This window comes from Heliconius melpomene, chromosome 13, assembly GCF_056956725.1.
Source record: "Heliconius melpomene rosina isolate 202511_hmr_F chromosome 13, ASM5695672v1, whole genome shotgun sequence".
Lineage (NCBI taxonomy): Eukaryota > Metazoa > Arthropoda > Insecta > Lepidoptera > Nymphalidae > Heliconius > Heliconius melpomene.
In genome coordinates, this window is record NC_140401.1 from 14603921 (window position 1) to 14630975 (window position 27055).

Consider the following 27055-nt stretch of genomic DNA (forward strand, 5'->3'; position numbering starts at 1 on the left):
GTTGGCAGCATACTGGGTAGTTTTTGGCATAAGGGCGACTTATCTAGCACTAGCACTTCGGCGTAGCGCCTCGGCACGGCGTGTGACTGAAAACGTGACGGTTTTAGGTTCGATTTCAACATGGGGGAATAAATCATTAATAAATTTTTACACTGGTAACAAGACAAAATGAGGCCACCACGCAATGACTCGTCGTATCGTTCCTCCTATATGTGGAAAGTAAAAAAAAAATTAGCATTAGCAACATTTTAACACTAATTGTAAGTTGTTTAAACGTTTTCTACATAACTCTTTATATGGATTTAGATTAGCAAAAATGATTTAGATGTAAAGCATTTTTTTACATTATTTAATATTTACATGCCAAGTACTTTTTGGTTAGTCTGTTAAATGTTAATCAAAATAATCATTAGTATGTTAAGTATTCAAATGGATGCGGAAATACTGGGCATTTAGTATTTATTTCGAATCAAAATACCGACATACTTAATAGCAGTGTAGGCAGAAGGAAACCTGGGAACATAGTGTAAAGACAATCCGTTCCCATTAAGACACTTCCTTTTTCCACTTTCCACCAAATTCTGGAGGCATTTCGTGTTATTGTATTACATTAAAAGGTTTCACATTAATAATAATCGTAGTTTTTTCACTCTATTTAACGTTGACGCTGTATTTTAATTCAGCAAAGCACTTGGGCGATATATCGATTGGGAAATGTCATACACAATATTCATAGTCTTATATTTCTTACAATACTGTACCAAAAGTATTAATTCATCTTTTATTAAGAAATTATTAACGTTATATATTCAATGGAGATTATACTAAATTAAAACAACGAATATTTTAAATTAAGAAAAAATGAATATATTTTGACAAAGAAAGGATTTAAAATAAAAATCATTTTACCAGTAGATATTTATTAAGGCTTTATTATAAACTTTATTTCGATAATCTCTATTTTGACAAAAAAAAATCTTACACGATATAATAGGACAAATCAAGATTAAAAAATACAGCCATTCATCTATTAAAATCAATATAATTTTAAGAAGCCTCATAACTAAAATTAACTATAAAAATAATGTAATATTCCTATATTTAATTCACATTCACGATAAACTCACATTTATATTATATTAACATACATATAACTAAGTTTAAATATTAATATTTTTTATATAAAATAGGCTTAGATCGCGTAATGTGTGGACCCTAGACTGATATCAAAGATAATTACTTTATTTCACTTAAATAAATCAGTAGCAAGGAATGTAAAGCCACGGTTTGAGTAAACATAGACAGAATAAAAAATTACTATATTAAAAATAAAAAAAAAACCCACCAATTTGAGCCCGCAACCATCGCTTCAAATAATGACATCCCCACTATATGACTTAATAATTTCTTAATAAAGTAAAAACATCATCAAAATGAATATCGAAGTAATATATTTAATATGTAAGAAAGACACAAATGTTTATTATAATTATATTGTCTAAGGCCCACTTAATAATTAAAAACATTGATGACACGGTCTTTATTGCACTAAAATTAGATTTAAAAAAAAAGAAAATAAAAAAAAAATCTGATTTTGGTTCTTAAATGTAAATTCTTAATTAACACCATGTATTATTATTAATATTTATATTGCTATATTAAAACTGAAGATTATCTGATTATCCATAAATTTTAAGGAGATGGGTAAATCATTATTATGTTAAATTTTAATAGTGTTAAAGTTTAATATGAAAAAAGTATATATGTACTTAAATATGAATTAACTATATAATACGCAATTTTAAGATTGTATTCTTTCCAGGATTGTGTTCCTTCTTCTTTTGTAATTTATACATATATTTATAAAGTTGGTTTTAGTTTATATGGCAACAATTTATAAAATAAAAGTCTGACAAAAAATAAAAGATAACAACAATTACACTTATATAACACGGCACAATCTTAGTGTACCACAAAATCTACATACATTTACTTTATTGGGAAATTATTTACAAACTTGCAGATACTAGTTTCGTTGAACAAAGGTCATATGTCATATGTTTTTCTTGAATAAATGTTAGATTTTTATTATATCATAAACTATTGTTCACATTTAATATAATAAAAATAATGAACTCGTATCTAAAAATTAAAAGTCAACAGATATTGAAAATACATCCCTGGAATAAAAGGAATTAATTATTTTTTGCCATTATGTAAAGACACTTTGCAAAAATAGTTTACTGTTTAGCTATAATAGAACAATAAATTTAAGCGGGGTTTAAATCGGGGTTTTTTTTGCGTAAATTGATTTTTTTATGATTTAGTGAAATGTGATTTTATTCAATGCTAATAATATGGATAAGACCAAAAGTCAAAACTTTTATGATAATTAACTTGATTATTATATATTGTAGTGGATTTATTTAGAACAAACACATTCTTCATTCAGTACAAAGTAGCTTAAGTCACATAGTTATTAATATAATAATAACTAAAAAATATAATTTTTACATAAGAATAATTATTCATTTATTATTAATTTGGTTTTAAATAAATTTATAATTAAAAAAAGCACCTTCTTTTAACGTAGAAAGAAGTCGTATCGTATTTTAAAAGTAATTAAAAAAGGAACTCTTTGAAAATTTAAATACATATTAAATCGAGAGACATCCTGTATACAAATTGTATGTAGATACGACTTTATTCTATGGAAATATTTTTCACACTCTTCTTAAAGCAGTCTTAAAATGTAACAGAATTTTACTTTTAAATTTGATTTTTTTTTGTATTAAATAATTGATTTAAATCATTTACTTTTTTAAAGTTCAAATTTGAAAACAAATCCGTTTCACGTCAAATTTAACGAAATAATAAAGAAGTTTATATACAATTCGTATTATTAATATGACTGTCGATAATATAAAACAAAACTTTATAATCACATAATATATTAATTAATATAAAATATGTATTAATAATTACATTAAAAAAATATTAAAAAATAACACATTCAACGTCAAATAGTCAATCACTACATATTCGTGAGCAAAAGGTTTTTAATAAACAAGTATTTTGTGCTAATTCATTATCAAATACCCACATTCATTTATTTAGTGATAATTACTAAAATTTATATTATTTTAAAACAGTGTAAACTCTATACAACGAAGGGACTGTGTGGAGGATAGATTTTAATTGGAGTGAAAAAATAATATCTTTTACTTATTTTTATTATCAATCAAGTATAAAAAAAATAAAATAAATAACGTTACTGAAAGTAACTACGATTTTATAAGCAACTTCGCCCGCCTGTACACTATACAGTCATTTATTTTCTCATCAATTAATAGACAATATCTCATTAATAATAGACAATATCCATAAATTGATAGCTAAAGTTTTCAATTTAATAACATTTATTTTGTAGCAATATTGTCGAACGTAACTCTTTATATTGACATATTTGTAAACCTATTTGGAATTAAATAAATTCTAAATGTTAAGGGATGTTTGCCAATATAAATTGAAAATAGCATAACGATTCTGAGATCAATAAGTTGTTTGCGAGATTAGCGTGAACAAAAGCACAGTAATTTTTTTTTAAATTATTCTTTTAGGTTCTATTACATTAATAAAGGCTCCAATAACGCTTTTTCTTATATATTGTATCTTCCAAGTACAGACATCGATCCGAATTCCGGTACGATTTTATTATAAGTAGATGTAGCGTTGCATCGAAAAAAAAGTTAAACTAATACTAATAACAGCTATTTTAACGCAAAGTTCATCATTAATTCGACGTAGAGTTTACACTGTATTTCACAAAACACATCAATTTAAGTAATCTACAAGCATTTCGTATGTACGTGGCGTACAATCGCGTTGAGAACGCATTAAGAGCAAATAATGTGTTAGAAAGAGAATGTCTATATAACTGTTTTTATAATTTTAATAGAAAAATAGGAGCCTTTCCTGCGCTGTGCCAGAAAGGAGACGCCAGCCGCGTTTTATATTCAAATATTGGATTACTGCACGCACGCAGATTAGGATACCTAGAAATATAAATAAATAAAAAAATATATTTTATTTCTTAGATCAAAGAAATGTTTGTTTAGTGAGAAAATCTCAGAAAGTAACTTTAATATACGTATTGTACGGTTGCAAGTTCAATTCCCACTCGTAGGATATAATTATTTTCATTTTAACTCAAGGAATTATAAAGAGAAATTTTATTTTAAGAAATAAAATTGTTTAGAAGTCGTCGTGGCCCAGCACCTACTATGGACTGTAAATTCGGCGCTTGAGGGTTCAATACTCGAGGGAAATGAATTATTTTCTCGATCTGGTAAGCGCGGCATTGAGTTCCGCCAACACAGTATGACTTGAAATTTATGCGGAACGTTGGGAACGAAGTGTCTTAACATTGCCCCTTTGCTTATCCTACTATATGCGCGCAGCGAAATACAGTGTGATGCTAAAAATAAATTAGAAATAAATATAACAAATCGCGCATACAACAATTTACAAAACGCGACACAAAAAAGTAACACCCAAAAAAAAAACTCACCAAACGCCATAATAAGCCACCACAGCCACGAGTTCTCGTGCGACGCGAGCTCCGTGGAATGCTTCACGATGAGTGTCCACTTGGCGAGGGAGAGGCCGAAGCCCGCGAGCGCGCCGTAGCGGCTCGCCACCGTGTGGCAGAAACACATCAGTAGGAGAAACCCGATCCAGTTGAACAGGAACGCCACTTTGAATTTAATATTTGTTTGTACAGTACGGTGGGCGAGTCGTGGTAGCTAACTTCAAGGCGGCCACGACTCCTCAACCGAACTGTACACAAATTATGAACTTACAATGTTGGCTTTGGACACGTTACCAGCCCAGGCTTAGTTGGAATGTAATAAATTATTATACATAATATTACTTCACTATGTTAATCAAAAGCCCTGGGAATTGTCCTATTCCTCTGGTTGTGGGCTCAAAAGGTAAAGTCTTTTGTTCATAAATTACAATTAAGTTTTTATAAAAGAGTATGCTGGTATTGATTATTAATTATTTTATATAATCATAGCCTATGTTTGTTTTCATTTTCCTTTATTAAATAGGGTGGTCCATAAGTTTTGGCCGGCAGTGTACAGATGACAATTATATCTTTGTGTCATAAATTTGGCGTAATCCCAATATGAAACTTAGTTACTATATCTATAACCTATAAAAAGACCGTATATTATTACTGAATACAAATGATTGGCAATACAAACAAATATAATCTACATTTAGTTAAATTTCAATCTTATATTTTTAAATACATTTAAAATAGAAGAACTTCTTTGAAGAAAAAGCACTTACCAAAGAAAGAAGTCAAAAACATAATATCAGTGCCGAGCAGACTGTTCTCCGGGTCGAGCTGTTCCGCGGAACCCTCTGTGGGTTCCACAGTTACGAACGCCGCTATCGTCGGGTGAGTGGGTGGCATCAACTGCTCAAAAAACAATGTCTTCTTTACAGAAGTATAGTATGCGATATTCTCTGTATGCATAGATCTTTGAAGCTACGCAATGGGTTCTTTAGAATGAATTAAAAAGTTTAGTCCAAACTTTTTTTTTAAAGTCTATTTTTATACCAGTGTAAAATCAAAAATATAGTGTATGGGGAAGAAATAAGCCTGTTATAAGTCAGCTAAAAGGAATATTCAACAGTTTTTGATCACGCAGCGGTATTTCTTCAGACTATATCTTTTGATTCTGTTGACTTAAAAGCTTGATTTTTTTTGTGCTCCAAGGGACTGTAGATTATATATTAATATATTAGTATTAATATCATCTACACACACTAAACGATCCCGAGATAAATGGTTTTGACAGACGGACAATAAAGTAGTCCTTATAACGATTCTGGTTTTTTATAAAATACAAACAACAATAAATATTTTAAAAATATTATTAACTTTTTATACACCGGTATTAACATTTAAAAAGTTAATAATGAAATAATTAACAATTGTTAATAAATAAAATAATCTAAATAGAACACGGTAGTTTCCGGATGTGGTGAGACAAGGACACAGGGCCGCCAATATTTTTTAATACTATAATATGTTATCGGCTTTTTTTAAATAAAAAAAGTTTTGTAGTTTCAATTTTGAGCGTAGACGTAAATGTCACACTTGTGGGTTTGATGCCCACTCGGAGAAGTGGATTATTTTGAATTCCTAGCTCGTGAAACAAGGCAGACTGCGGCGGTGTTAAGTTTCGTCAATCAGTACGCAACGTCTCGATAATTGGGCAGTGCATGGGAAGGGAGTGTTTTTATACTAGGTTACACCTCTGCGTCACCAATAGTACTGCGCACATAGTGCTTTCAATTCTTCAGGGAAGCCTCTTCGCTACCCACCTAGTGTCGCTGTAAAAGTAGGGATCCCTACTTTTACATCAACTTTTTTTTTTTTTTTTTTGACGCTGGGAAATGCTTTTACGCAGACCATCCGTCCGCAGGACAAATATGTTCTGCGGGCGGATGGTACTGTGGGACTCACCGTGGCAATACGATACTACCCACTAAAACCCAGCGGAAACCTCACCACCTAAATTGAGACGCCGCAGGATCACTCGCGTATGCTACTACGACGCCTCGGTGGTAGGCCCGCCTATTGCGCGCCACCATCGCTGAGTGTACAAAGACCTTCCTCCTAGGATGTCTAGGGTAGTTGGAGATGCAGGTACTGTCTCCTCCTGCCACCTGTCCTCCGACGTCGGAGCGAGTCTGCGTTCGCTCTTGACTCACGGAGCCGTTCCGCGGCCTTCTTCAATGCCATGACAGATTCACAGAAGGAGACCATGGCAGACCAGTTCCTCTCACTATCCAGCATGGCCCCCACCACACTGGGTAGTGAGAGGTCGCCACCTATTACAGCCACCAAAGCGTGGCGCTGTGGATCCCATGCAGGACACTCGACCAAAGTATGGTGCGCTGAATCCACGGGTGCATTACACTCAGGGCACGTCGGCGACACCTCCCGACGTGCAATCTGGTGCAGGTATTTGCCAAAGCAACCGTGCCCAGTCAGTATCTGCACCAATCTAAATGTAAGGACCCCAAAGTTTCTTAAGAACCAGCGTTCCAGGTGTGGGCGAATCGCTTCCACCGTAAAAAGACCTGCCGCCGGGCATCCCAGGTCCAACTTCCATCGTCGGATCAGGGCTTCGTCTGACTTTTACATCAACTCACACAACTGCATCAACCTCAAGTTCAAAAAAAAAAGACAACACTAAATTCTCTCTGCCTATCATACTGCAAATTATAAACTTACAGGTGGTGGCCCCTCCCCCTCCATTTGCTTTTCACGTTGTACCTCTTCATATGTCGGTAGCTTGGAGTTAGCAGCTACGTCATACGGTGGCGGGGCCGAAAAATCTGGTTGAGGTGGTGGTATGTCCATATTGTCTGAAAAAAAAAATACAATTTATACTTGTACTGTATATTAATATCTCTTACTAGTTGTTTGACATATTTTAAATGAAAGTGAACTTCTGATTCAGTGCAGAACATCAGAATAAAGCCTCATGAAATGGATCATCCAACATAAGAATTTTTGAATTTGAAGCAGCATTTCTTGAAGATAGTATGTTCAAACAAATTCATCAGAGTTAAGCATTAGTATATTCATAGAATGAAAGTTAAACTAATAATAATTTTATTTAAAATACTTTATGACATACTTTATATAATAAATATCTAATTCATAATTTAACAGAGGAGACATCCAGCTAGGCTGTTGTTTTTTTGATTCAAATACATGGTAATTTTAGATGCATTTTCAATTATGTGATATCATTCTATTGCATCAGGATTATACTTAAATCCATATAATTAATATAGTTTAGTTTTGTCAGTCTGATATATGGCCAGTCTCAACACCTACCTTTAACATTAAGTATATAATCGTGTAACACATATAAATCTTTTGTATGTCTGTATGTAATGTATTATTTAACATATTATTAAAGGTAGATAAGTTATTGAGATGTTTTAATTATAATTATCATGTATTAATATTGATTGTCTTGTATTTAAAAGATTTAAAGACAAAATAAATATTTTCAGTTTTACCAAAGAGAATCAAGATTTCATATGAAAACTTTTTATATTAAATAATGTAAAGGAATAGATTTGTCATGCTAGCAATGTTAAAGATAAAACTATTATCAATATCTATTATAAGGCAGTGTTAATGCCATTCCATTTAAAACAATGAATTGTAACATTATTGTTATATGAAACAATGGCGATGAATTTTCAAGGAGTCCTTCATTAGTTTCGTTCTTGTAATGACACTTTAGTTATGTTTAAGACTAGCTATAAGAATTATTCAAAATCAAACTAGATTTTTTTATATTTAAGGTTAATATACTTTTTATCACACCATAATAGTATATATAAAGAAATTATCATAACATTAGTAATTAAGCTTTTCTCCTCTTTTCATCAGAATATGAAGCTTATGTGTTGAGTGGCAGAACTCAATATCACAATTTGTCTTGCCAGATTGGGAAAATAACAATAGCTTATTGCTCGCAACAATACAATCTAATGTTTTCAAGATTATTCGATTTAAATGTCATAGATTCGATTCGATTTAAAAAAAAAATATTACCTATATAACAGTTTCAAGATTTAATCACATTGATTATACAAGTTTCCTTCATAAAGGGCTAAAGATGAATAATTTTCATTGCAACATTTAATAAAATGTATCAATTATTCTTCTTTGTAAATCATAAACATTTAAATGTCACTATAAGTGACTAAACATTTCCATAATTACTTATATGACCTAGGTTAACATTAGATTATTTTTTAGTTTTATAGTAACTTACTCATATCAATAAACGGAGGTGGCATATTATTATCCATTGACGAAGGCAATATCACCCGAAGTGGTGCCGTGGGGCACATAATATCAATTCGAGCCTGGCTCTGTAACGAAAACAAAACTTTCACATATTCGCCACTATAGTAATTACATAAATAAACATTTAAACACAATCGTATACCATTTTTCTGTACACAAATATTGTTTTAGCAGTTTGTCACGAATGTACACAGCAAGAGTATAAGAAAATTAGATACTATTTATTAAGTTATCTCGCATCATTCAAGGTCTTTTTAATATATTATCAAATCAATTCTCAATAGAATTGGAAAATTGCAAGCGTAAAGCACTGAGAATCCACCTCTCTTTGGCCAATAAATAAATTATAAAATAGAATAGTGATGCCAGTATCCAAAACGTTACAAATCGATTAAATTACCTTATGTTCTAGATTTTAATATTTGATGTTAACATAATTATATCTCATTTTAAGTTCTTAAATTATACTTATTTAATTTTTAATTATAAATAAATATAATTATTAAATACATATAATACTTTATAATAATGATCTAATAGCCCTTTTAATTTCATTAATATATTGATTGTAACAGTTTTTTAAAGATATTTAATAAATCGTTAATACTTTAAACATGATCAAGCTTTCACAATATTAAATTAACAAAAAATTAGTATTCTTTCTTGTAATGAAATTAATAATAAATAAAATATTAGGCTTTATTTTAGTATTGCCACACTGCATTTATGTCAAATTGTCAAAATTTAGGACCGTGCACTGTGCCGTGGATGTATATAAAAATGAAGTCTTAAAAATAAAATTCGACCAATGTGTTAATTTCCTTAAGATAATTTTACTATTTCTAGCATTCAATAATATTTAAAACAACATGAAGACTGCGTTAATGGTGGCTGAAAAGCCATCGCTATCTCAGAATCTTGCAAATATTTTAAGTAACGGCAAATGTACCACAACTAAAGGTTTGTTGTCACAATTTATTTCTAAATGTGAATTTATCAATATTAATAAGATTTTTTACATTTCTCTTAAAATTGTAGGTTCTAATTCAGCATGTTCAGTACATGAATGGAACGGTACATTTAAGAATGAGCCGGTTCGATTTAAAATGACATCCGTGTGCGGACATGTAATGAGCTTAGATTTCACCGGAAAATATAATAATTGGGACAAAGTGGATCCCATAGAGCTGTTTAGTTGTCCAACAGAGAAAAAGGAAGCAATGCCACGATTACGAATATCAGCATTCTTAGCACAGGAGTCTAGAGGTTGCGACTTTCTGATTTTGTGGCTTGATTGTGATAAAGAAGGTGAAAACATTTGTTTTGAGGTAAAGAAGTTCCTAGATTTTTATACTTTAAACTTTTTACTATCACAATGTTGTATTCTGTATATAGCAGGGTATATTCCCTCTAGGAATTTATTGTTAAGACTCTCCATTCCTCTGGCACCATCCAATTTATCTAAAATAAATTATTAGTGGTAGAGTAGTTGTATCCAACAATGTAATTTCTCTTGTTTACTAGAATAAGGAAGTGTAAATAGTTCATTCCTCCCACATCCATCTTTTTTACAATCAGATGCTGTGCCTCTGACCTACAATAAGCTCATTTACACTGATTGTCATTTTCAATATATTTTAGGTAATGTCTTGTGTCCAACCATATATGAAAGGGGATGTTTTGTCACCTCTTGTAACATATAGAGCAAAATTTTCCGCCATTACTGAAAAGGACATTAAGGCTGCAATGCTTAATCTTGTGAGGCCAAATGAAAATGAATCACGAAGTGTGGATGCCAGACAGGAACTGGATCTACGTATTGGTTGTGCATTTACTAGATTTCAAACGAAATATTTTCAAGGTAACAGTAAAAAATTGTATAAGTATTAATTTCTTCCTAAATATTTATAGAATTTTCTACATACTCTAGACATAATATTCTTAATGAGATAGATGTTAAAGTGATTTTAGAAAAAAAATGCTTTTAATTAGTAAGTTAGTTAAGTACAGAGTAATAAAGTATCTTTTTTTAATCCTTACACTATCCCAAAAGTAGGGTAGGGAACCTTGTGAGAAAACTCTGTTTCAGGGGCTTTCCTTGAGTGAGAATCAATCATATTGTCGCATTTAGTCTGACACTTCCTACTGGGCCACAATGGGGCAAGTAAATAAATAAAAAATTGATATCCCTTAAATTAAAATACTTAATCAATTTTAGGTAGATATGGAGATCTCGACGCCTCTCTAATATCTTATGGGCCATGTCAAACACCAACCTTAGGTTTTTGTGTTCAACGTCATGATGAAATACAAACTTTCAAACCCGAAACCTATTGGGTGTTGAGAGTAACAGCTTCGACTTCAGAAGGTCGAGAACTGCCTCTAGAATGGAAAAGAGTTAGAAGTTTCGAGAAAGATATTGCTAATATGTTTTTAGCTAATATTAAAGAAATTAAGGAAGCTACGTAAGTTTATTAACTTTTTCAAATTTTGTATTCTGCGTTTTGTAAAATTTAAGGCAGTGTGTTGAGTGACTGAAAAAGATTCCTCGCTTTGTCTTACAGCAAAAAGATCCACTGGACTATTAACGCTATGCTACATAATCGTGGATTTGTTTCCTGCTTCAGAGAATGACTTGCATTCATTTCCTCTTTCGGATAATAATATAAAGTTAAAAAATATAACAATGACTTGTTTCATCACAGGGTTGTAAATATTCAAGCCAAGGAGAAAGTGAAGCCACGTCCAGTGGCTTTGAATACTGTGGAACTGATGAGAGTTGCCAGTGCTGGTCTTGGAATGGGACCTCATCATGCTATGCAAGTAAGGGATATAACTTTTGTAAAATAATATGTCTAAATCTCATATTATTCTATTAATCCTACTAATATTATAAATGTGATTGTCTGGATGAAAGTAAGGAGTGATAAATGTTTCTTCCATTGAATGGATTTAGATTTCAGAATATCATGTATGGGATTTTTTAATGTTGTCTTAATAAGTATTTTTCTTTTCTAACTGGAATAACAATTTAATATGTCAAACATATTTATTTTAAATTATTCTTCATCCAGATAGCGGAACGCCTCTACACTCAGGGTTACATCTCATACCCGAGAACAGAAACTACGAGTTACTCAGAAAACTATGACCTTATGTAAGTTTTTAATATGTAATATAGCATAATCAAGATATTTACGGTACTCACCACTGACATGAATCCATTAATAAAATTTGGTAAGAAGTGAGTAGTACAAATAAAGAATAAAACGCAAAAAAATCTATAAAAGATCTATTTCATTTAATACAAAATTATAACACACATTCACAAACTTTGGTCTGTCAATACAATAATGAAATTGGTAATCTAGCGTTAATGCACTCCATTCCCAATATTCTGTTGAATTTTAGAGACTTTTGACGTTGAGTGGAGGAACTCAACGCCGCGTAGTTCTAGTGGTAATGAATGCCGCATTTTTATTAATTTATTTATTTCATATAACAGGGGGACATTACATCAACAACAGAATTCTAACAAATGGGGTGCGGAGGTACGTGCCTTAATAGCGAATGGTATAAACAAACCGAAGAAAGGACACGACGCTGGCGACCATCCGCCTATAACACCTATGAAGCCCGCTTGTGAGTATGCGTAATATTTTATTATGAAAAAAAAAAAAAGATATTTATAAGTGTTTTTACTTTCATTGAGTTAAACGGTAATCTTAGGAATTTTCTTTTGGTTACATGAAGTTGACACTGTAGTCTACTGTTGCTGTATTTGATTTCAATTATAAATCTACAGCAATTTCTTTGCAATATCATAAAAACAGAATTATACGCTTTTTGCTGTTAAGTATTCTCTTTTTTTTTATCATAAAGGAGAAACATCACAAGCACCATTATGCCATAAGTATAAGCATTTAGTACGGTCGAAGCGTCATGGTTGCCTTAAGTTAGGTTTTCTGAACTTTAAGGCAGTCCCTTGGGAACAAAATCTAGCTTTAGAACGGCCACGACTCAATGACCGTATTATATTCATAAATATAAAAATCTAACTAATTCCACAGCTGAATCTGAACTAGAAGGCGACATGTGGCGCATATACGACTACATAACCCGCCATTTTATAGCAACACTCTCTCGCGACTGTCGGTACTTGTCAACTACCCTCACTTTCTCGGTTGGTTCCGAGACATTTTACTATACGGGAAACACTTTGGTTGATGCTGGGTATACAGAGATTATGCATTGGCAGGTAATTTTGATGAAATTAGTTTATTTTTTTTAATAATAATTTTTATATACGGTCTCTTTTGCATGGAAATAAGTAAGTTATTCCGCTACGTAACTAGATCGCAGGCACTTTAGGTTATACATAGAAACGATTAATGTGATATTATATATAGTCTTCTTTGATGAATGAACTATATAATACAAAAATAAAACAAAAAGAGATCGAAATAGTTTCTGAGATTAATATAAATGTATGTATAACATGGTAGACCTAATGGAACCTAATGTTAAGACACTGTTCCCTACACCTTTCCGTCGAATTCTTGCGTGTTGAGTGGCCGAACTAAAGGCCACGCTTAACCTCGTTACCAGAGCGAGCGAGTGGGAATCGAACCCACAATTTTAACTTTATGTGCTTATTACAAATTTATTTAAAAATTTCAGGCGTTTGGTAAAGATGAATTCGTCCCAGTTTTAAACGTGGACGATGTTCTTCGAGCACACGATCACAGGCTTGTTGAATGTCAGACCTCGCCGCCGGACTACCTCACTGAGTCAGAGGTAAATTGATATATTTTAAGCTTAAGATTTGAATTACTACAGTTACTTGCTCTTGCGAGTGAAACATAGTCATTAATGGGCCCGCTCCGCTCTCGGTGTAAACTGTACTTTACTACTGTATTTTGTATGTCATTTACTCAAGTAACACAAGGGTCGAAAGTGTTTTAAACATTGATTGATAACAAATAATTTCCAATAAAAATGACTTAAAATTACAATGTTATTAAAACACAAATTACTAAAGAAACACGTAATTGTGTATTTCAAGCAGGTTAAAATCGCTAGTTTATAAATATAAGCTAACTTTATTTTACAGGTAATAACGCTCATGGAGAAGCACGGTATAGGTACTGATGCATCAATACCGGTGCATATAAATAATATATGCCAACGTAACTATGTAGGAGTTGGCAGTGGACGGCGTTTAGTACCGACCGGTTTGGGTGTTGTACTTGTTCATGGATATCAAAAGGTATAAATTATATAAATATTTTTTATTTTTACCTAAAATAGTGTTTGAGTGCAATCGCGATGATAGTGCGTTCGATTGATCCTAAATCGAGGGATTTAAGTATTGTTATTTCCACATTCTTGTAAGATAAAGCGGGGCTGAGTTCCGCCACTCAAAACGCAACGCCTCGGCAGAAGGTGGGCAATGAAGGGAAAGACTGCCTAGAAAAGAAAGCTATCGATTTATATACAAATATATAATCTTCTAATCTACCCTCAGATTGATCCAGAACTGGTATTACCAACAATGCGTTCAGCCGTAGAAGAACAACTAAACCTCATAGCAATAGGCAAAGCAGATTTTCATGCGGTTTTAGCGCACACTACGGAAATATTTAGGAGGAAATTTCAATATTTTGTGAGATCCATTGAAGCTATGGATCAGTTGTTCGAAGTCAGTTTCTCGTCTTTGAAGACGAGTGGTAAAGCGTTATCAAGATGTGGAAAATGTAGGCGTTATATGAGATATATTCAGGTTTGTCTGTTTTTTTGTATTTGATTTGATATCTTGAGGTTTTTTAGAGGCCACCGTGGCGCAGTTGGATAGGGTTTGAGTAAAAACGCGATGACTGTGGGTTTCATCTCCAGTCGGTAAAATGAATTGTGTTCTTTTATCCACTGGTAGACAAAATGCGACGTGCTTAAATTGCGGGCGGAAGTACTGAGTGTATTAACACTAAGTTCTATGGCATGGCACATGACACCGTCATAGCATGAAGCTAAAAAAATAAATGTATATATTATATGTGTAAATATATTTTCAGGCAAAACCAGCTCGTCTCCATTGTTCCCACTGTGACGATACCTATTCGTTACCACAAAATGGCACAGTTCGCATTTACCGTGAACTAAAATGTCCGCTCGATGACTTTGAACTGCTATCTTGGTCGTCCGGCAGCAAGGGGAAGAGTTTCCCTCTGTGCCCATACTGTTATAATCATCCGCCTTTCAGGTAACGTTATTTTATTATAATTATATTGTTAGAAATCGGTAGTGGTTAACGTTTTTAAAAAACAAGATATCATCTGTATGTTTCTAAATTATTCAGAAAGAGACATCATTGAAATCTTTTACACAAGTTTGCTAACAATATATTATGTATTTAATTGTTTCATTTTTATTGGAGTATAACAGTAAAGGATTTCCAAAATTCCTATAGGAACGAAATATTATTTCATTTTACAGCCTAAATTATTGAAAATAGTAATTAAATGTAGTAGTAAAAAATATAAAACTTTATAGAATCCATTTTAAGGTCTTTCTTTCTAATGCTTCTTCTTCTTTATAATGCACAAGGGCTATAAAAATAATTACTGTAAAACCTAATATTTACAGGGACATGAAAAAAGGTTTCGGTTGTAACTCCTGCACGCACCCCACGTGTGCGTACGGAGTTAACTCGACGGGCGTGTCCGGCTGTGTCGAATGTGATGGTGTTTTAGTGCTCGATCCTTCCGCTCCTAAGTGGAAGCTGGCTTGTAATCGGTACGTTGAGAGCAGTAATGTGGACAAAATATATTACAAATTATATATAATAACTAATCATACTTTTGAATTGTTCTTTATTGATTTGTTAAAATTAATAATTTATTATGTGACTTCAAAAAAAGATATTCTCCATTTGACAAAATAATTTAACTTTGTTTTTCAGTTGCGACGTAATAATAAACATATTCGAGGACGCTTCCCGCGTGGCAGTGAACGACGCCTCTTGCGCTTGCGGCGCTCAGCTCGTCAGCGTTGAGTACCGCGCGGAACGCACTCGCCTGCCGGCGGCGCTCACGGAGATGACTGCCTGTCTGTACTGCGAGCCGGCGTTTAGCGCCCTAGTAGAGAAACACAGAGCTGTGGTGTCGAGGGGTGCATCGAGGGGGAGGGGGGCCAGGACCAGGGCTAAACACCGCGCTAAACAGCCGAAAGATAAGATGGCGCAGTTAGCGGCTTATTTTGTCTAATGTTTCTTTAAATTAGGAACATTATATAGAAGTATAGTGTTTAAAAATTTAAAAAATAAGTCTCAGTCATAAATATTTTTTATCCTAAATAATCTATTATTCTATAAGATGGCGCTGTTAACTGCTTATTTTTTGTAATGTTTGCTTAAATAAGCGAAACTGCATCTTATGTTTTGTAAATGATCGCAATTTTAAAGTAAAATGCAATTTGCTGCTTGTTTTCTTTATACACAATAAAGAATTTGTTTAGATCATCTAAATTACTAATTTAAAACTAATTAGAAGATATGCTTAAAGTCATATGAAGCGGTGTTTATGACGTGCTGCCTCTTAATATGTTTTTGGTACATGTTCCGTTAGTTTCTACAACAGTTACAATTATTAGAAAATTTTGTATGTAACTAATATAAAAGTTGGCGACATTCAAAATACAGCTAAATAATTAACTATTAGGAAGTAGTACCTTCGTAGTTTGTACACAGTGTTGAAAAAAACTTATAGCGTATCTGATGAATAATGTGTGTTTATAAATCAATTAAACAAAGCAGTTTATTATTACTTTTTCGTGTAATATCGTGTTTTACTAAGTATATAGTTGTATAAGAACTATATTTATTTATTGTCTACTGTATTTATGAAAGTAATAAATGTCGTCTACTTAATTTTGTTTTATTTTCTAACTTTTTGGTGTTTAAAAAATATTTTTTCATAAATATAGCCATCGAAAATAAAAATAATAAATGCAATGTTTTAGAAGGGGTGTAAGAGGTTTATAAATTAAACAGAACAATTATTTAAGTCTTCATTTTATTGTGAAGTTTGTCACCTAATATGATATATAGGTACAATACGTTATAAGCTTACAATGTATTACTGTATATGTATCGATACATATTTCGTTTTATACCGAAAACAGTTTCTATGTGAAAACCTAAACGGTCGAATCTGGTGACACTGGCTGGTAATGCGTAACTTTACAGTATATTTTATTATCTGTGCGACGAAAAAGCGCTTAAAATAAAAAAAATGACATTGACATTTTTATTAAAATATGCTTGAACTGCTTTCAAAAACGTCAATTTTCATTAAAATTCATTAAAATCATAAACAAACATATTTTGATTGATTTTATACCAGTTAAATGGTAATTAACGTTTCCAAGCGCAGCTGTAAATATAGATAAATAAAAAAAAAACATTCGGAAAGTTAAAGCAATTTGCCATCATTTTAATCATATATCACAGACAAGCCAATATGAAATGTTTTAGCAATCGAATTATTTTATTACATAGTCAAATATGTACAAAATATAGAAACATTTTATTAAACAGTTTTAGGCAGCTTTTAATTTAAATATACATATTATATTAGGGCGGAAACAAAGGTTTTATAAGTAAGGTTTTATATAATAAATAGGATTTTTAGATACTTTCGAGATTTTATTATTTTTCAACTGTATTATGCAAAAGCATGTTTCACAATAGTAATAGTTTAAATTTAATTATACATAGACTCATATTTATTTCAGTTTCTTATATTACATAATCGTAGTATAATCATTTTGTATCAGCAAAGAATAATAGGTAATTTTAACATATTGTATAACACAGTCAAATTAACTAGGACGAAAGCTTAATAAATATTTAGTAAAGTAATATTTACTTAAATTAAAATATTTTCATGCATGTGGCATGCATCTTAAACGTTTTTAGCAATAACTTTAGAAATATTTCGAGTATAAAAATAGCCTTTTAAAATTAAGAAAAAGCTGCAAAATACATTCTTTTAACCCCCAAAATAGTAATAAATTATTTAAAAAAAACCAAATGAATAATAATGACATGAAATGATTTGTTTATTAAAATAAAAAAAATGAAGACTATCAAATTGAATTAAAATAATTCCTTTCATACGTATAACCGGCTTCAATTTGGTCACTTGGAGAATACAAGTATGATAAAACTATTTTTTATCTACGTGCATTTTATAAAAAAATATTTATTTACCTGTGATAATGCGAGTACTTCGATGTATGAAAAATAAATTAATAATTTTTTTTTAAAATATTTGTCTATTCTAAACTGTATGATATGCGTCATGTTTAATTATAAAGAAATATTTGAAGCAGGCACAACAATCGTACGAAATTATTTATTTTTAACTGGCATTTTGAGTTTAGATAATTTGATCTAAAATATCATTCTACGTTCAAAATTAATTTAGTGAATTAGATGCTATTTTAATCCACAAAAAACACATTTTACATAAATACCCTGTCATTTAAAAACAAATGTTCTACTTGTAAAGTGTTAAAATAAATATATAAATTTATTTATAATAATTATAAAAAAAATATAAAAAGGTTACGGCAAAGCTAATTCACTAAATTACTTTAAGAATATTTATTAGATAGTTGAAATATATAACTTACGCTGTTAAAAATAATACGTTAATCATTGTGCATTTTATATATTTTTTTCCTAAAATCTATGGTAGCTATCCTATGCGTAACCCTAATGCCTACTCTGCACATAATAATAATATATATATAATTTATGCCAATGAGATTCTTTTATAAATAGATCAATATTAAATGTACATTATTATTGTACTATTCTATATTTAATTTTAATCTCACTTTTTTTGATAACATAATTATATTCTAATAGCAATATGTACTTACATAGCAATATTTACAATATGAATACTAATTTGAATATATCCGCGTAAGCCAACCACCAAAAAACTAGAGAAATAAACGGTCACGCGTCAGACACTTATCTAGAAATTTAACTATCTAAATATTTATTGAAAAAGTAATATAATTCGTTATGTCGCTTATTAAAGACGACGAAATGAAATGAGATAATTGCGCAGCACATTTTATTATATAAAACGGAAATAATAATTCTATTACAGATTAAACCACGCTTAAGGTACACGTATTGAGTATTTGTACTCTCAAGTATCATATATAATTAGCCTGGAAAAGGATCTGGGCTCTAATTTACAAATTCTAACCTCACTATGTGGTCCGAATTTTAGATAAACCAAATATTTATATAAATAGAAACAATAGACCCTTATATGTAGGGTACAGCGAGGCCAGCTCTGATTATTCTCAATATGATAATGTTTCAATTACAATTACAACGATTTATACCATACACCAAAACCGAGAAAGCTAGGAGAAAGGCAAAATATAATAGGAGCGATATGTTAATTTAAAATCTTAAATTAATTTAAGGTTGTTATTGTCATAGAATAATTTACCTCGTACAATTAATCAGTGACTATTTGGTATATTAAACGTTATCTTCACCAGGTCTTGGATAACGGTATAAATCCTATTAAGTATTAAGATAGAGCAACGTACGATACGTCGGTTAGTATACATGAATGGTAAGATTATATTAATAAGCTATGAATAGCTTATATTATATTGAGCCACTGAAGTATATTATATATTCTATTTAAAGCTCTTAGTTTTTTTGTAATGCGAATTCTATTATCGCATCAAATACCAAAGGCCCTTATAAGAATAGTCCATAGTCATAGAGTTAGACTTACCTCCCGAGGTGGGCGTCAAATTTTAAGAATATTACCAAACTAACTATTGCACGAAGATTTGTATGTATTTCATATATGTATTTTTAATAAACTTTACACATTTTCAATGAATCATAATTAATAAATATGGTCTTATTAAAGTGTTACTTTTAAGACTCTGAATGAATCTACAGAGTATACTTTTCAGAAATATTTTTGAAACTTTCAATACACAAATACAATCCCAGAAGTTATTTATATGTAATAATATAGGTAACAACTATGAATGTATTGAATGTCTAAAATATATTTAAAAACAAAAGCTTCGCTTTTGGCATTTGTACAATCAACTCTATATTTGTAAGAGTTACTTCGATATTATGATCATACTCGCAACACTCACTAGGTTTAGTAAGAAAGGTCACTTGGATGTCACTGCACTTAGATACGTGTCCAATAGAAAAAATATGAGATAATTTAAAAATTCATAAGACAATATTTATATCGAAGAATTTTAACGTCATCTTTTTCTAAATTAGCTTCGAAGCTATTCACTGAAGCTATTATATAGTCCATACTTGAACTTTTTCAGCAATAACACACCAGCTGGCTTGGTCATAATAGGACGATACGACATGAAGACTTTCTACGTATTTATCAATAAGTTGATCTAGTTCTCCTTTCTTAAAGACGTGGTAGTACCTGTGGTATGTCACAGCACCTCCTTCGGAAGGTAAGCTGTCAGAGCCATCGCTTAGTGAAGGTAATAGGGGAGCGTGAGGAATGCCTCGAGCCGGAGGGACAGTAGCGGTGTCTTCAGATGAAGAACGGGTTTCTAATTTTCGTTCCTTAGAACACTCACTGCACGACGGTAACGAAGCTAAACTGGCGCACCCCAATGAAGCCGTACTTCCTGTTTTATCACGACGGCTCCAATCGCTTGCCGAAGTATCACTAGACTCTATAGAGAATCCTGATTTTAAAGGCGCAGTGCTGGTGCTAGATCTTGAAGTCATCGACTCGGGGCTGATTTCCATTTTATCTAAGTCACTGGAATCAGTCGATTGTCCGACCTTTAAAGAGGATCGTTTTTCTGTGCTGGTGCAAAGAGAATCTACGCTTATTTCGGACTCAAGAGAATATCCAGTCTCTAATGACTGGCTGGTATCGTAATTACTAGAGTCTATGGTAATTTCTGGATTGCCGTTACTAGATGAAATAGCGCTATCATCGTCTGGGTTTTTAGTATCTATGTCTGTCAGCTTTTCATCTATTATTGGTTTCCCGTTGTACTGAATGTTGGCACAATTATTTAGGTATATATCTTCGTCACTTGTTACTTTCATAGATTTTTTGAGTTCCCTATATTTGTTAATAATTGGATCTACATCTTTAGATCTTTTCTTGCTTTTTGTTTTAGTGCTACATTTTGGAAATAATTTATTTATATCAGACTCTTGCGTATCGTGAATAGAAGTTATATATTTAACTTTTTCGCTCATTACTTTACCTGTGTTGTGATCGATATTAAGTTTGTTATATGGATCTTCGAATTGCTGCAAACTATCTGACAGCTCATCTAAAATCTTTTGTGTATTTCTGTCTTCCTCTTCTCGTTTCAGTCTAAGTGAAATACTCTTTTCACTACTGCTACTACTTGGAAGATCGAAATCTTCTTCATTAATTCGTTTTGAATATTGATCGATTTCCTGTAACAATTTCTCACTTAATTTTTCAGCGAACTCAGTCAAATGTTGACTGCGATCATTCTGATCTGTAATCCAGTCCTCTTCTTTAGCTAACATATCCGATTTACAAGTTACTAAAGGTTCATTTTGTATTCTATTGAAACTTTCTGACTTGGATATTGACTTTTCTGAATCCGTGCTTGATATTGACAACGAGTCGTATGGCAATCTCGTTGGGCTTCTATGGCTTTTGCTCAGATTTTCATCTAATGATCGTCCTTCGGGTCTGTTAGGTGACAATCTATTTAAACTCCATGTAGAATTACTAGTACTTCCCTGTTTAGGTGAACGATCCTTAGATCTCCGACCTGGTGAAAGTCTCTCTAAGCTCGATGAACTTCCACTAGAGCTCGTATGTGATTGAGATCTTGATCGATCTTCTAATATCCTTAAATCACCTGGAGATAACTTGTTCAAGCTCCAATTACTGCTGCTACTACTACTCGAAGCACCTTGAACAATTGCAATGGCTTCAGCGCTTTCTAATTTTTCTAAGTGTCGCCTCTTAGATCTTGGACTGGATTGAATCACAGTTTCACATGTTTCATCCAGTGAATGAGCAACTTCAGCTACTGCTTCTATTAAATGTTGAGATGTGTTCGATGTTATTGTATTTCTATTTACTTCATCTGTTTGTTTTACTTCTGCCGTAGGAGGGTTTGGTAAATCTAGAACGAAATATAACAACAAAATTTAATGTTAGTGAAGAAGTGAATGCTTGTTATACTAGCGACCTAAACGCGACTTTGGCCCCGTATACTTATTTTTATATTATAACCAAATTATAAAAAAATCTTAATTTCTATATATAACTGATCGGTGTCAAAACATGGAAGATGTAGCAGAAGAACAATTACTAGGGGCATTTATTGTGTAATAGAATTCAAAACCATGATTTTTTAATTTTTGTCTGTTTGTCTGTACATTTGTTCAGGCTAATCTCAGGAACAGCTTGACCGATTTAAATGTAGTTTTCAATATTAGAATTTGACAAGCTTCGCTTAACATTTAAGTTTTAGTTGTAATAATTGAATAATTACCTTTCTCCATCGCAATTTTCCGAAGCTCATCGGGAACAACGCTGATGACGCTGTCAACTGAATCAGGCGAGGACACGCCGCTGGAGTCACTATCCATGTCATCGATGGCAGGATTGAATAATTCTAGTGACATGAGTTTTGGGTGACTCTTTGCTATAGGCTCAGCTCTATGTGTACCGCGCACAATGGGAAACGGTGGTCTTCTGCTAACGTTGACGGCAGGAATACCTTTGTTTAACATTTCTTTAATTTGTCGTATTCTTTCCTTCCTTTTCCTATCAGCTGCTCGGGAATCCAAGTTATCGTTAGTTTGAGATTTGTTCTGTGTCTTTGGTTTAAATTGGGGTATTTCTGGTAACTCTGCTACTGTCTGAAGAGTTATTTTCGGATATGGCTTTACGTCTTGAAGTAATACTCGTGGTTTTATATCGTCTGTATCTGCAGTTAATTTGTGTATTTCTTCAATATCTTTATTTATTTCATCTATTAATTCCTTTGTTACTTCTGTTGGCGATTCATCTTCTTCTTTTATTGGTGGTATAGGATCGATCTCTTCATATATTTCCACAGGCATAATTTTATTTATTACAAGGGGGATTTCTGTCTTCAAAATATTATCTTCTGGTTCTGGTTTAGGAGGTGAATTTGGTTGACTTTTTGACTGTGGTTTTAATGGAGCTGGTGTAATGTTGTTTGTGGTGGAATAATTTTTTAAACTATACTGAGCTACTAAAATTTTATTATGAACAGGACCAGGAGCTTGTGCAGCGATCGGTGAAGCTGGTGGTCTGATCAATGGGAATGCCTGTTTAATTCTCGGTGAAGGTAGCCCTGGTGAATTTTTCATTCTGGGCGATGTTGGTACAGATGAAACTTTAAGCCTTGGTGATGTGGGACCAGGAGATAAAGGAGTCGGTGATAATGGATCGCCAGATCCATCTGCTTTAGGTACGTATATAACTGACGCAAAACTATCTTCTGAATCGACGCTTGTATCACTTTGTAGACTACTATCTTTAGATGAATCAGACCCATCTTCTCTGGAATGTCTTCTTTCAGGATAATTTTTTTCAGTGTTTATATTATCATTAGGCGTAGGAACTTCGGGTACAGGCCCATGGTTTTTCCAGCCTTGAAGCATTCTAACAAACACGGTAACTTTATCTATATTCGTTGTCGATGTTTTAAATTTGTTAGTGAGGCCGTTCTTTAGCGACTGGAATTTTTTAGCAGTTGTTGCAGATGTTGAGAAAATTGAATCTCTGATTGAGTCTAGTGCACCTGGTCGTCGAAACAAATATTCTTCATTTAGAGATGCCTGTTTTTGTATGTTTTTTCTAAGACGTTCCTTTTCTCTAAGTCGTTCCACAGACATTAGTTCCTCGTTAAGTGAAGTCTGTTTAAATACACCTGGCTTTTTGGAATGTAATTTTTGCGTGTGAACTTTGAAATTAGGCATTTCTTCTACTAAACTTTTCATATCTGTGGGTTTATCAAGATCCTCTTCAGCGTCATCTTCATTGATAGACTTTTTTTGCTTTACCAGTCGCGGCTTTTTGCGTTCTGTAGCTGGTTGTACGGGTTTTTCTATGACTACAGGTTCGCTTTCTTCTCCACCTAAACTTGGTAGACTAGATCTTGATCTGACAAGTGCACGACGTTCAATCTCAGCTATGTCTGTAAGACTTCGAGATTTCATTGTAGAAGATTCTGAAGGCTGTGAAACTAATCTAGGAGGAAGAACTTCATCTAATCGTCTTAATTCAATGGGTAAATCTGCTGCGGGAGGTTCAGGGCGTGGACAGGGTCTTTGTGTTGTTCTATTTATCCCCCATGAAGGAAGAAAAGAGCGACGTCCTGCTAGTCGCTGTAGAGCTCGTCTAACAAAAGAATAGCATGTTTCATTGGGCGATGACAGCGAAGATGATCCTGGTGAACCATCTCTACTCTTCCACGGTTCATAGCAGCTGTAAGAAAATGAAAATAATTAGAAAAAACTTAGAACAAACTCTCTATACATATACAAAAGATTAACAGATACAGAAGATAACATATGAAAGAACTTACTGTTCATATTCTACTGAAAGGAACCGTGGAGCAGGAGGCGGCGGACATAGCGTCGCTGGTCGATGCCAGGGTATTAAAACATCCTGAAAAAATATATATTTAAATTTTAGTTGTTCGTTAATAAAATAAGCATGTAGTAAATAAAATAAACAATGTGTATTAATATTTAATTTTCAAATGATTGACAAATATTGTTTTAAAAAGTTATTTTGGCATTGTCATAAAACAAAGAAGTAACTTATAAACCTGAGAATGAAAATTTCTGCCTTCATGTTCCATAGCCCATACAGTTAGTAGCAACCGTCCTCCGATCCTTGTTATCCTGGCGAGCTCGCGGAGAGCCATCGCGCGGCGCTCGACCGTCGCGAAGTGATGCACCACTGCGATAGAGAGCACTGCGTCGAAGGACTCATCGCGAAACGGTAGGCACAGATTGTCACATACCACAACCTTAAATGAAATATGCAATTTTCAATTGATGTAGCTTCAGTCATATGATCGTCGTACATTATAAGAATATTTAAATAATTCTAATAATTATGTACCTCATTGCTATTGTGGTGCGCCTGCGCAGCAAGTCTGGTGCATCTATCTCCTCCCACCGCGAACACGGACGGATTCACACTTAGGTATTTTCCGTTTCCACATCCTAGAAATAAATATAATTTTTATAATATTTTTATAAAATAATTAATAATTAATGAACCTTCCATAAGAATTTACGGATGAGTTTAGCGAGTTATTTTAACAACTATTTAGTAACCATAACGGAGTAAGCTTGTAACGCTTTAGTCGCTCAAACGAGTCTGACGAATCTAAGTCATAAGGATCTTATTAACTTTTGATAGAAATCAAAAACATTATATTTAATGTTATATAATTTTAATATATAATAAAATAATGTTCGCTGACATTTTCAGTTAAATATTGCGGCTGTGGCCAGTGTGCCCACCGGGCGGTATGATATATAAAACAAAATGGAGGTAGGTGTAAAAACTCGTAAATTTTCCATTTCAACAAACTTTAACATTTCTGAAAGCTAACATTTATTTTTCTTAAAATAAATGTATAAAGGTTAAGATAATAGCTGTAATGTGGGCTTACGACCGGGTGAACTTCTGTACATATTACGCATCGATGAATATAGTATGTACGTAGGAGTAAATATTATTAGGTATACCTAATAAAAGTAATCTTACAAACTTGTTAAAATGTCAGTTATATTTATGAAATTTTAAATTAATATTATTAAATTCACTCGGATTCTAGTTCAAAATCATCAGATATCAAAAGTCGCCTACACCTTAAAGTGTTCGCTATTGAATTGCTAATTATCTGTTGATGTTACATATTTTAAAAGGCTGTGTGGGAGAGTGCCCACGCCTCATCTACAATGGTGTCTCGAGAGTAACATAATACGACTTTTACCGGGCAGAGCTTCTGCGCAGCTTTTGTATCCTTAGAGTGTATTTAATAATTGCCGTAATGCAAGTAAGAATAGATGTTGCCACAATTGAGCGTGGGAGTGTTTGGTGGAAAACATTTTTCACGTCGTAATTCAACTTGTTTAAGCGCATTAATATAAAAGAAAATGTTGCTTTTCTGAGTTGTGCGGTACATTCTCATTGGAATTTGCAGTTGTTTAATATAATAGAACTTTTTCTTTAATTTAATTGGTGCGTAATTTACGTCAGTGTATATTAAAAAAAAAATATTTATTATTAATTTGCCAAAGGCGTACAAATATTCATTCAATTCCTAATCTAATCTACAATAAAATAATTAACTAGTAAATCTTACCGATATCACAAACAAGGCTGCCAGGCTCCAGGTCGCTAAGGAACGAGCGTACAGCGGGCGCGGGCGCGCACGGCCCATCGTCGCCCGCCTGCTCGTACACGTCGTGCACGTACGCGCGCTCGAGGGCCGCGCCCCGCGCCGCGCATTCGCCCGCCCCCGCCTCCGCGCCCGCTTCCGCGCCGCCATCCGCCATCACCGCATGTTTGCACCACACTGGAATAATTAGAATATATATTTTTATTTATATGCAACCGTTGCGTAAATTGAAAATTGGTCAAGCTTTTTATATTACTGTAAAAAAATGCCGACGATAGTTTATTTCAGAAGAAAGATATCCATACAATTTTGTAAAGCATAGAGATAAATCTATCAATCGTCGTATATTTTTTTGCATACTCCTATTTTTTATACACTTAGGTTTTAATTTAAGAACTCTAATAACGTTCAACCAAAACGAGAAAATAAAGATAGGAATAGCCATAAAATAAACATTCTAAAGATAAATACATGTGTATAGACAATTTATACAGTATATATTTTTAGACATTCTCTGTATACTCTGAATATATTGAAAGAGATCCCTTACGTATGGTAAGACAGTCTCCAACCTTACCCAACGATTTTATATTTTCATACTGTCACACACATTTTCTATATTCATTATACTCT

General features: G+C 32.7%; 3 protein-coding genes across 3 annotated transcripts in view; 1 reads left to right on the forward strand and 2 right to left on the reverse strand.

Annotated features, from left to right (window-relative positions):
- Positions 1-903: 903 nt before the first annotated feature.
- Positions 904-9272, reverse strand: Ndfip (Nedd4 family interacting protein). Its single transcript, XM_085196175.1, has 6 exons — positions 9063-9272; positions 8886-8985; positions 7319-7452; positions 5359-5488; positions 4571-4756; positions 904-4055 (listed from the first exon to the last, which is right to left on the reverse strand). Exons 1-6 carry the CDS (start codon positions 9063-9065, stop codon positions 3952-3954), a joined length of 657 nt encoding a protein of 218 aa, XP_085052301.1. The 5' UTR covers positions 9066-9272; the 3' UTR covers positions 904-3951.
- Positions 9273-9642: 370 nt separating this feature from the next.
- On the forward strand, positions 9643-16844 carry Top3beta (DNA topoisomerase 3-beta). The gene is made up of 14 exons (XM_085196621.1): positions 9643-9880; positions 9959-10248; positions 10562-10781; positions 11139-11385; positions 11626-11743; positions 11995-12077; positions 12426-12562; positions 12991-13178; positions 13601-13717; positions 14034-14189; positions 14448-14702; positions 14992-15179; positions 15563-15712; positions 15879-16844. The coding sequence occupies exons 1-14, from the start codon at positions 9790-9792 to the stop codon at positions 16180-16182; spliced, it is 2544 nt and encodes an 847-aa protein (XP_085052747.1). The 5' UTR covers positions 9643-9789; the 3' UTR covers positions 16183-16844.
- A 126-nt stretch (positions 16845-16970) lies between these two features.
- The window catches only part of fid (class I SAM-dependent methyltransferase fire dancer), a 38272-nt gene continuing 28187 nt past the window's right edge, over positions 16971-27055 (reverse strand). The window contains exons 3-8 of the mRNA XM_085196620.1: positions 26387-26599; positions 25132-25235; positions 24833-25036; positions 24587-24669; positions 22520-24486; positions 16971-22147 (exon numbers count right to left, since the gene is read on the reverse strand). Coding sequence (XP_085052746.1) covers positions 20295-22147; positions 22520-24486; positions 24587-24669; positions 24833-25036; positions 25132-25235; positions 26387-26579 — 4404 coding nt within the window. The 5' untranslated portion in view covers positions 26580-26599 and the 3' untranslated portion in view covers positions 16971-20294. The remainder of the gene's footprint in view (positions 22148-22519; positions 24487-24586; positions 24670-24832; positions 25037-25131; positions 25236-26386; positions 26600-27055) is intronic.

Bases quoted from the DNA above. Each gene is read 5' to 3' on its own strand.
- Top3beta (XM_085196621.1), top strand. From the start codon at position 9,790: ATGAAGACTGCGTTAATGGTGGCTGAAAAGCCATCGCTATCTCAGAAT. The intron at 9,881-9,958 runs GTTTGTTGTCAC...TTAAAATTGTAG, and splicing joins CAAATGTACCACAACTAAAG to GTTCTAATTCAGCATGTTCA. The intron at 14,190-14,447 runs GTATAAATTATA...ATCTACCCTCAG, and splicing joins TTGTTCATGGATATCAAAAG to ATTGATCCAGAACTGGTATT.
- Ndfip (XM_085196175.1), bottom strand. The intron at 5,489-7,318 runs GTAAGTTTATAA...TTTTTTGAGCAG, and splicing joins AGGGGGAGGGGCCACCACCT to TTGATGCCACCCACTCACCC. The intron at 4,757-5,358 runs GTAAGTGCTTTT...TTAAATTCAAAG, and splicing joins GTTTTTGACTTCTTTCTTTG to TGGCGTTCCTGTTCAACTGG.